Source organism: Podarcis muralis, chromosome 4 (genome assembly GCF_964188315.1).
Source record: "Podarcis muralis chromosome 4, rPodMur119.hap1.1, whole genome shotgun sequence".
NCBI lineage: Eukaryota > Metazoa > Chordata > Lepidosauria > Squamata > Lacertidae > Podarcis > Podarcis muralis.
Window position 1 is genome coordinate 1,852,440 of NC_135658.1, and position 10,821 is coordinate 1,863,260.

General features: G+C 45.7%; 3 protein-coding genes across 3 annotated transcripts in view; 2 read left to right on the forward strand and 1 right to left on the reverse strand.

Moving 5' to 3' along the window:
- LOC114589664 (uncharacterized) overlaps positions 1–10,821 on the reverse strand; it is a 999,511-nt gene that overhangs the window by 609,496 nt on the left and 379,194 nt on the right. The gene's annotated exons all lie outside the window — the stretch shown is intronic.
- The window catches only part of LOC114603766 (uncharacterized), a 114,142-nt gene that overhangs the window by 35,412 nt on the left and 67,909 nt on the right, over positions 1–10,821 (forward strand). The gene's annotated exons all lie outside the window — the stretch shown is intronic.
- Positions 82–4,224, forward strand: LOC144327400 (uncharacterized). The gene is made up of 2 exons (XM_077926739.1): positions 82–112; positions 2,680–4,224. Exons 1-2 carry the CDS (start codon positions 82–84, stop codon positions 4,032–4,034), a joined length of 1,386 nt encoding a protein of 461 aa, XP_077782865.1. The 3' UTR covers positions 4,035–4,224.

The window sequence follows — 10,821 nt, forward strand, 5'->3', positions numbered from 1 at the left end:
TTGGTTTTTTTTTTTGAGGGGTGGGGGTTGGGAACAAGGGTTCAGAGGAGAGGAAATGTATTTCTGCACACCTAACATGAAATGGGCACAAACCTTCAACTTCACTCAGCAGGTAAGGCTTTCTCAAAGCCCATCTGTAGTTAGAGATGTCCTGTTTCTCCTGTGAGAGAAGCAGGCACTCCTGGCATCCTGCTTACCTTTTTTTCTTTTGCAGGTGACAGAATGATGCCGGCAAGACCTCCTGATGCGCCTTTTCATGGGGGCAGAAGGGAAGCAGTGGCTGTGGAACCAGATCAGTTCAGAGGAAGCTGCCTTGTGGGGACAGAGGCTGAGGGATGGAGCAAAATCATGGACTGGTTGGGCACAGAGGAATGGTGGGAGGAAGCAGCCAGGGAACAAGGAAGGGAAGACGTCTCAAAGCCCAAGGAGTAGAGGTGGAGGGAGGATGAGCGGTCAGAGGGAGAAGAGGGAGAAGCCTGGGGAGAGGAGGTGTCAGAAGCTGAAGGGGTAACAGGGCTTAGTGAGCTGGGAGACTCTGAGGCAGAATGCAGTGCAGAATCAGAGGCAGAAGAGGAAGGAGGCGAGTGGGAGGAGGAAGGTCGAGAGGCAGAGGTGAGTCAGGAGAAGGAGGAGCCACTGGGGGCTCCCTCTCCTTCTGCCAGAAGCCACCCTCCCTGCTTGTCTCTCAGAGCCAGGAGACGTCTGACAATGGAGGAGCAAAGGCAGGCTGCACACTGGCACACTGTTGGATCGCTTGCCAGAAACCTCAGAGAGGAGGGGATTTGGAAAGCTGTGGGGAGCTGTGGGTCTTAACTCTCTTCAACTGCTTTTGTGGAGGAAGAGGCTCAGGGAATGAGCTGCTGTTCTCATGAGCCTGAAACTCAGCCAGGTCTGTGAACATCGTGTTCTTGCTGATAAAGAGTAAACGCCAGCTGTGAACTGTAGGATTTCCTGCCCAGATAACTCTGTGACTCCAGCCTTCTGAATCTTGACAGTAGGATTCATCTGTAGTTGCAGTTTTCATGGAATCCTGGAGTTGAAAGGGACCCCAAGGGTCATCAAGTCCCACCCCCTGCATTGCAGGAGTCTCAGCTAGATCCTCCAAGACAGATGGCCATCCAGGCTAGGCTTGTTTTATTTCTGTATTCATCAGTGAATGCTAAAATAGGTTTCTAAGCAGCGGACAGACGAGAACAAATAATTTCCAGGATTCACCTAGCCAGCCCTATCTGCTGCAAAATGGGGCCTGCCCCCCACTCCTCCCTCTCTCCATGCCCCCATGAACCCCTTGAATTTGGCTCTAGGGAATTGGGAGGGAACCTCCCCAGAACAACTCACGAGGAGGGGAGAAAGTGGATCCTTCCATCAGGGAAACTGGAATGCTTACGTAGGCAGAATAATGTAAACATAAGCTGGAGTACCACGTATTTGCAAAAAGACGAATACCCACAGTTAAAATGCAGAATAACAGAATTCAATTAAAGCGTTAGAATAGGTGCCCATGATTAAAATGTGCAGCAAAGCAATCCTATTGAAATAACACAGCATAGTAAGAGGAATAACAAGAAGGAAACAACAGAGCATTGTGTAGCAAATCATATTTCTGCTATCTCAGAGGAGGAAATTTCCCTTTTTCTTTTAGGGTCCAGTGTGCTTTGAAGATGTCGCTGTTCATTTCACGGATGAGGAGTGGGAGTTGCTGGATCCTGACCAGAGAGCTCTGCATAAGGACGTCATGGAGGAGAATCGGGGGATCGTGGCCTCTCTTGGTAAGCCTCCGTGTGGGATCGTCCTATCTGCCTGGAAATTCAAGAAATACCTCTATTTGACAAACCTCATATATTTTCACAAAGCTCAACAGCGCCCCCTACAATACCTGGGAACCAAACACCCCCAAAAGAAATAGTAAATTACAGTTTTTTCTGTGAACAATCTTCCTCCAGTTCTGCCTCCTTCTACCACAGTTGGGCTGATCTGAACTGCCCAGGCATCTTAAATGTCAGCTTCAGAGTTGTAGCTAGGAAAGATAAGTAGCTTCTGTCAGGTTTTCTGTTTTTGTTTTTGCTGCTGTCAGTCTTGGGTTGACCAAAGAGACAAATGACATTGGAGATGGAGGGGATGCCATGAGTGGGCCAAACAACATCGGCCCCAGAGAAGAGCCAGGATGATTGAATCTCAGGTAGTGCTAGCAGTGATAATAATAATAGCAATAATAATAATTTTTATTTATACCCTGACCATCTGGTTGGGTTGCCCCAGCCAATCTGGGAAGCTTCCAACACATATACAGTAGTACCTCTGGTTGCGAATGGGATCCGTTCCGGAGATCCGGCCAGATCCCGAGGTTTTCGCAACCCAAGGATCACTGCGCATGGATTTGTCGCTTTCATAAGCTGATGTTTATATAACCTGAGGGTTACGTAACCCGAGGTGCTACTGTGTAAACATGAAACAGTAATAATAACAACAATCTAATCCAATGAAAAAAGTACAAAAATTTTACAAAAAGTACAAAATATTTAAAATGTGTAACTTACTTCAAACAAAGCAACATTCAACCAACAATTAGAATCCATTAATAAAGACTGCCTTCTCTACAACAAATTTAATGAGCATTATTCCATAACTGGGGGCTCCATTTCTTCCTGAGGCTCTAATCCCTTTTTCTCTCCATTGCAGATTGTGACGAATTGGAAATCATGAACAAAGGTGACCACAACACAATCGGCAGAGTGGAGAAGGCACGTAAAAATTTGAAATGTGGAAAGAGCTGCAGTCAGAGCTCCCATTCCAGTTCCCATCAACGAAATCTCATTGGAAAGAAACCCTATCGGTGCGAGGAATGTGGAAAGAGCTTCAGTCAGAGCTCCGATCTCACTTCCCATCAAAGAATTCATACAGGGGAGAAACCCTATCAGTGTATGGAATGTGGAAGGAGCTTCAGTAGCAGCTCCGATCTCACTAAACATCAAAGAATTCATAAAGGGGAGAAACCCTATCAGTGTGTGGAATGTGGAAAGAACTTCAGTCAGAGCTCCAACCTCACTTCCCATCAAAGAATTCATACAGGGGAGAAACCCTATCAGTGTGTGGAATGTGGAAAGAGCTTCAGTCACAGCCACAGTCTCACTTCCCACCGAAGAATTCATACAGGGGAGAAACCCTATCAGTGTGTGGAATGTGGAAAGAGCTTCAGTCAGAGCTCCCATCTCACTTCCCATCAAAGAATTCATACAGGGGAGAAACCCTATCAGTGTGTGGAATGCGGAAAGAGCTTCAGCATGAGCTCGGATCTCACTAGGCATCAGAGAATTCATTCAGGGGAGAAACCCTATCAGTGCATGGAATGTGGAAAGAGCTTCAGTAGAATCTCCGATTTCACTTCCCATCAAAGAATTCATACAGGGGAGAAACCCTATCAATGTGTGGAATGTGGAAAGAGCTTCAGGAGAAGCTCCGATCTCACTAAACATCAAAGAATTCATACAGAGGAGAAACCCTATCAGTGCATTGAATGTGGAAAGAGCTTCTGTAGCAGCTTCGATCTCCCTAAACATCAAAGAATTCATACAGGGGAGAAACCCTATCAGTGCATGGAATGTGGAAAGATCTTCAGTCAGAGCTCCAATCTCACTTCCCATCAAAGAATTCATACAGGAGAGAAACCACATCAGTGTGTGGAATGTGGAAAGAGCTTCAGTCACAGCCACAGTCTCACTTTCCATCAAAGAATTCATACAGGAGAGAAACACTATCAGTGTATGGAATGTGGAAAGAGCTTCAATAAGAACTCCAATCTCACTTCCAATCAAATAATTCATACAGGGGAGAAACCCTATCATTGTGTGGAATCTGGAAAGAGCTTCAGGAAGAACTTCACTCTTACCTCCCATCAAAGAATTCATACAGGGGAGAAACCCTATCAGTGTGTGGAATGTGGAAAGAGTTTCAACCAGAGAGTCCATCTGAATATCCATCAAAGAATTCATACAGGGGAGAATCACGAAATTGTAGAATTTTCGAGCTTGCAGTGATCCCTGGTGCAATCTACTCCACCCATGTGATGCAGGAATAGCAAGTAAAGTATCCATGGCACATGACCATCCAACTTCATTTGAAAACCTCAACGAATGGAAATTCCAGCACTCTCAAGGGAGTCCAATCCACTAACAGCTCTTGCTATCAAAAAGTTCTTCCGCATGTTTAGTCAGTCTTTTTTTAAAAAAACAAAACAAAACTAGAAGGCATTGGTTTGTGTTCAAACGTGGAGTTAACCAGGGCCATTGACTGTTTGGCTCCGAAGCACCCTCTCCGATTGCATGGAGCCCGGACAGCCCCGTGGTTTTCCACGGATCAGAGGGCAATGAAACAATCACTGAGACGGCTAGAGCGCCGGTGGCGGGTAACCCATTCTGAAGCTGAGCAGACACGGGCTAGAGCTCAATGTCGAGCCTACCAAGTGGTGATAGCAACGGCAAAGAAGACTTTCTTTACCTCCTCTATTACATCTGCGGAAAACAGCAGCAGGAGACTCTTTCAGGTGGTTCGCAATTTAGCAGAACCACCTGCTCCAGTAGGGCCCAGTACAGGCCACATGATCTCCTGCAAAGATTTTGCAGGTTTTTTTTTGAAGCCGCCCAGACTCCACCATGGGAGCAGGGCGGGAGAGTGCTAGAGTCCTGTCTAGTCAAGTTGTGTGGGATCAATTCCAATCTGTTACCCCCGAGGATGTGGACAGGCTGCTTGGACGAGTGAAACCAACCACTTGTCTCCTTGATCCTTGTCCATCCTGGCTTATAAAAGCGAGCCGAGAAGGGCTGGGCGATGGGCTTCATGGGGTGGTGAATGCTTCCCTCTGTGAGGGAGCCTTCCCAGACCCATCTTTAGATGCGGCCACGATGGCCAACTATCGCCCAGTCTCAAATCCTCCATTCTTGGGCAAAGTGATTGAGCGAGTGGTTGCTGAACAACTCCAGGCACGCCTGAAGGAAGTGGGCCATTTGGATCCCTTCTAGACAGGATTCAGGCCTCAACATGGGACTTGAAACTGCCTTGGTCGCACTGGTTGGTGATCTCTGGTGGGCTAGGGACAAAGGTGAGAGCTGTTTCCTAGTTCTGTTGGATCTCTCAGCGGCGTTTGATACCATCGACCATAACATCCTTCTGGAGCGTCTTGAGGGGCTGGAAGCTGGGGGCACTGTCATACAGTGGTTCCGCTCCTTCCCCCTGGGCTGTCTTCAGAAAGTGGTGGTGGGGGGTGAGTGCTCAGAACCCTGGGCTCTCACTTGTGGGGTGCCTCAGGGATCCATCCTCTCCCCCATGCTTTTCAACATCTACATGCAGCCGCTGGGAGATATCATCAGGGGGTTTGGACTTGGTGTTCATCAGTATGCAGATGATACCCAGCTCTACCTCTCTTTCAAATCAGAACCAGTGAAGGCGGTGAAGGTCCTCTGTGAGTGTTTGGAGGGGGTTGGAGGATGGATGGCAGCTAACAGATTGAGGTTGAATCCTGACAAGACAGAAGTACTGTTTTGGAGGACAGGAGTGGGCAGGTATGGAGGACTCCCTGGTCCTGAATGGGGTAAATGTGCCCCTGAAGGACCAGGTGCGCAGCCTGGGAGTCATTTTGGACTCACAGCTGTCCATGGAGGCACAGGTCAAATCTGTGTCCAGGGCAGCTGTTTACCAGCTCCATCTGGTACGTAGGCTGAGACCCTATCTCCCTGCGGACTGCCTCGCCAGAGTGGTGCATGCTCTGCTTATCTCCCGCTTGGACTGCTGCAATGCGCTCTACATGGGGCTACCTTTGAAGTTCTACCCAGACACTGAGGTCCAGCACCGAGGGCCTTCTGGAGGTTACCTCACTGTGAGAAGCTAAGTTACAGGGAACCAGCCAGAGGGCCTTCTCGGTAGTGGCGCCCTTCCTGTGGAACGCTCTCCCACCAGATGTCAAAGAGAACAACAACTACCAGACTTTTAGAAGACATCTGAAGGCAGCCCTGTTTAGGGAAGCTTTTAATGTTTGATGAATTAGTATTTTAATATTTTATTTGAAGCCGCCTAGAGTGGCTGGGGAATCCCAGCCAGATGGGCGGGGTATAAATAATAAATATTAATATTAATAATAATTATCATTTTATTTTCTTACTCCTGTAGTAACCTATGTTATTCATCATTTGAAAACCACGATATTGTTCTCCCTTTGCTCTTCTTTCACGGGACTTAATCTGGAGGGAGAAGCTGTGGGAAGACTCTTCTTCTGGGGTCTCCTTCCATTCGGGAGGAGAGAGATTTTCTAGGAAAAGGAGATTTCTGAGTCAGTAAAAAGGACTCAGATGATCCCCTGGGTCTGGCATACAAAGGAAAATACCTCGGGAGTGGGACTGGTAAGAGAGAGGGGAACAAAGGAAAAGTGGCCCCTCGCTCGTGGACCAAAGTATGAAGCCATGAAGGAAGCTGGGCTGTCCTGTCATAACTAAGGAAGGGAATGAGAGAGAAGCAGCAGAGTTCAGCCTTTTAGCATTTATTCTGGATACCTAGAATCATAGAATCATAGAATCACAGAGTTAGAAGAGACCACAAGGGCCATCGAGTCCAACCCCCTGCCAAGCAGGAAACACCATCAGAGCACTCCTGACATATGGTTGTCAAGTCTCTGCTTAAAGACCTCCAAAGAAGGAGACTCCACCACACTCCTTGGCAGCAAATTCCACTGTCGAACAGCTCTTACTGTCAGGAAGTTCTTCCTAATGTTTAGGTGGAATCTTCTTTCTTGTAGTTTGGATCCATTGCTCCGTGTCCGCTTCTCTGGAGCAGCAGAAAACAGCCTTTCTCCCTCCTCTATGTGACATCCTTTTATATATTTCTACATGGCTATCATATCACCCCTTAACCTCCTCTTCTCCAGGCTAAACATGCCCAGCTCCCTTAGCCGTTCCTCATAAGGCATCGTTTCCAGGCCCTTGACCATTTTGTTTGCCCTCCTCTGGACACGTTCGAGTTTGTCAGTGTCCTTCTTGAACTGTGGTGCCCAGAACTGGACACAGTACTCCAGGTGAGGTCTGACCAGAGCAGAATACAGGGGCACTATTACTTCCCTTGATCTAGATGCTATACTCCTATTGATGAGGCCCAGAATTGCATTGGCTTACCTGAAGTGTAACAACTGATAATGAGAGGAGGGAGTTTAAGAGAAGCTGTGTCTGTACAGCGGTACCTCGGGTTAAGTACTTAATTTGTTCTGGAGGTCTGTTCTTAACCTGAAAGTGTTCTTAACCTGAAGCACCACTTTAGCGAATGCGGCCGCCGGAGCACGATTTCTGTTCTCATCCTGAAGCAAAGTTCTTAACCCGAGGTACCATTTCTGGGTTAGCGGAGTCTGTATCCTGAGGTGTATGTAACCTGAAGCGTTTGTAACCGAAGCTACCATTGTAGTATCTTGTTTTATCCTGTAACATTTAGCTGAAGTAATAAGTTAACGTCTTCCTGACAGAGGCCTTCCAGAATCTGATTCAAAGCCAAATTTGGAGACATATGTCACACAGACAATTTCAGAATGGCTGGGAGAAAGCAAAGATTGGTTGGAAGCTGTTTCAGAATTAGATCGCGTGAAAATTGAGAATGGAGGCAGCCAGGAGATGTTTTATTAACACTAGTAACAAAAAGAGTGAAGGACGCAATCCTTCAGAACAGTTTTTGAAAAAAATCATGTGGTTGCCAGACAGAAAGTAGATATCTTTAGAGAGATTCCACTGAAATTGAGACTTGGAAGAACCAAATATAGATATTTAACAATAGCATTCAGGAGAGCTGACATTAGATATAAATGGGAATTCCCAGAGGGCATTTCCTCTACATACACGAAAAGGAGATACAGGCTAACATCAGAATTTCAGAGAATCCTTTGACTAATACAGGAGAGACTATTAGATTCCAACTGCTGAAAGGCACATACAGTATTCTGTTAGAATGGGAGACGAAAGACGAAGAGGTGAAACCAGTTATGATTAAATGGGCACAAGATATAGGTCATAATATTATTGTGGAAGATTGGGAAAGGTTATGGAAAACCAATTTAAAATTCACAGTGTTCCTTGCTGAAAGAAAATTATATGAAGATGATGTATAGATGCTATATGACACCAATGCAGTTAGGAAGAATGATGAAAACCAGCTCAAATATGTTTTGGAAGTGTAAAGAAAGAGACGGGACGTTTTACCATATGTGGTAGGATTGTAATGAAATCAAAAAGGTTTGGGAAATGATATATCATGAGTTGAAGAAAATGTTCCAATTAACATTTCTTTAAAAACCTGAAGCATTCTTGTTAGAGATTGTAGGAAAAGACCTGCCAAGGAAACTGAAAAATATCTTTATGTATGCGACAACGACGGCAAGAGTCTTAACAGCACAGGGATGGAAGAATGAGGAAATCCCGACTAAAGAAGTATGGCCAGAGAAATTGATGGAAATCACAGAATTGGCAAAATTGACACACAAACTACGTGACAAGGATAACTGTGATTTTAAAGATGAATGGGAACCCTTTACAAAGTACTTACAGAAGCAACAAAATGAACTGAAGTCTTTGGCAGGTTTTGAATAAACATTTACAAACTTTTTATTGATAACATTTAGATAGATAAATTAAGGATCTGTACAGTTTTGTAACATGCAGAAAATAACATATGTTGATAAACCAGAGAGAGGAGCTGGGGGGATGGGGGGTCAGGTTTTTTGGAGAGGGGAAAAATAAGGGGGGGTAAGGATAATATGTTTTTGGATAAAATGTTATGTTGAAATTACTAATAAAAATATTTTTAAAAAATATTTTGAAAGAGTGTGTTTGTGTGTTTTTACAATCAAGCAATGTATACCTTTTATGAAAATTACAATACATCATAACATCATATAACATAAGAAAGAGTTATAAAAGTTTTCATAAAATAGCGCACTGTCTTTCAGGTTGTGTCTTCCTGGAGTTCCACACCTCTGCTGGGTGGAGAGGGAATGGTCTCTCCTCCTCCATCTCAGCTCCACAGCAGTTCTCTCAAAAAGACTTGGCACTCCAGAAGGCGGGGAAATAATAATAATAATAATAATAATAATAATAATAATAATAATAATAATATTCAATTTATATACCCCCCTTTATCAGAATATCGCAGGGCAGTGTACAACATTAAAAGCACAATACAGAACAACAATGATGAAAACATAATAAAAAGCATCCTGTGAGACAGCCGAGTAATGCAGCACTCCTTTTAAAGCTTGAGGGAGACTCACTGCTCACCTGCTTTTACGGCCACTATGGGGATGTGGTGATTCATCCAAGGGAGGCTCCTCTGATGGCCCTCCGAAGATTCTGACATCGTCCACTCTTTCTCCTGTCACCCACAGCCATAGAATATGAAGAGAGTTGTCCTCCCAAACTCTACCTACCCTCCAACATGTTGCTGAGGGAATTTGGGACCTGTGACTTTTGGGGTCACGCTCCTGAATGAGTCACGTAACTCCCCGAGAGCAAGGACCCCCCAAAATGGGCGTCTTTTGGGGCCACAGTTTCACGGGAGCAAAAAGGGATATCCTGGGAGCCAATCAGAAGCCAGGGTGGCTTCTGGAATTGCAGGACGTCCCACTCAAAGCAGGACAGTTGACAGGTATGTGAAGACCGCCAAAGATGGAGAGTCCACAACCCATAGTGCAGGCATCCCCAAACTTGGCCCTCCAGATGTTTTGGGACTAATACTCCCATCATCCCTAGCTAACAGGACCAGTGGTCAGGAATGATGGGAATTGTAGTCGCAAAACATCTGGAGGGCGAGTTTGCCTATGCCTGCCATAGTCAATATGTCTGCCTTTCCCACTGGCTGAGATGTTTCTACCCATTTCATCTGCTTAGCCAATCCAGATCCAGCAGTCCTGTGTGGCACCTTGAAGGCTCTCCTATTGAAATATACTCGGAGTTGAGTGTGGATTTCATGCTCTTTATTCAGCGCATAGTTTTGAGGAGGAATGGAAGTTCCCCCGGAATGTCTGCTTTATATTCATTATTTACACAATGGGCCCCACATGATTGGCTAATTCCAGGATTCACCTGCAGGCAAAATCACTTTTGTGACTTTTGTAATTTGTCCCCACAAAACACTTCATCACAGTTTCTTCCTATCTGGTCAAACGGCCTTTGCTGCATGATACCAAATGTAAGAATTCACTGATCAATGTATCTATGTACTGGCTCACTGTGAAAACTTCAGAAATTCATATAATGTGAGCTCAGCTACTCGGCAGCCCCTCTGCCTGAGAGATAATCCCTGGCATCCTGATACCTGAGTGCCAGACAGGTAGCCATTCCAGAAATAACAAACCCAGACGAAGGCAAAAGGGTCAGGTTACATTCCATGGGTGTTTGATGGAAGGCAAGGGGAACCATGGGGCAGGGTCCAGGATGCTCAGATTACTGCCACCAGACCTCCCCTTTTATGATGTATGAGTGATGTAGTTTGCGGGGGGGGGGGTGCAACATGGGGGTTAGCAGCTGATAAAAGTTTGGAGGCTCTGCTGTTTGGGGCTTCCATCTTGTTCCACCTTGTGGCAGGTGGGAGTCCTGTCTCGACAGTCTTCAAGAAAGACCAAGCCTACTGGCTGCTGTTTTGCTCTAGTATTCCTGGCTGGTGTCATTGTTTTCTCCTCAGATTTCTCCATTAACATAACGTACCCAAAGCCTTCAAAAGGTCCACTTTCCTGCATTTTGCAGCTCAGCAATGTGTAGTCCCAGGAGAGGCAGGAACAGCGTGTCTTCCTGTTCCTCCCTCAGC

What these genes read in the sequence shown, in the direction of transcription:
- LOC144327400 (XM_077926739.1), top strand. Translation starts at nt 82, where the DNA reads ATGGGCACAAACCTTCAACTTCACTCAGCAG. An exon ending in CCTTCAACTTCACTCAGCAG is followed by an intron (nt 113 to 2,679) that starts GTAAGGCTTTCT and finishes TCTCCATTGCAG; the next exon opens with ATTGTGACGAATTGGAAATC.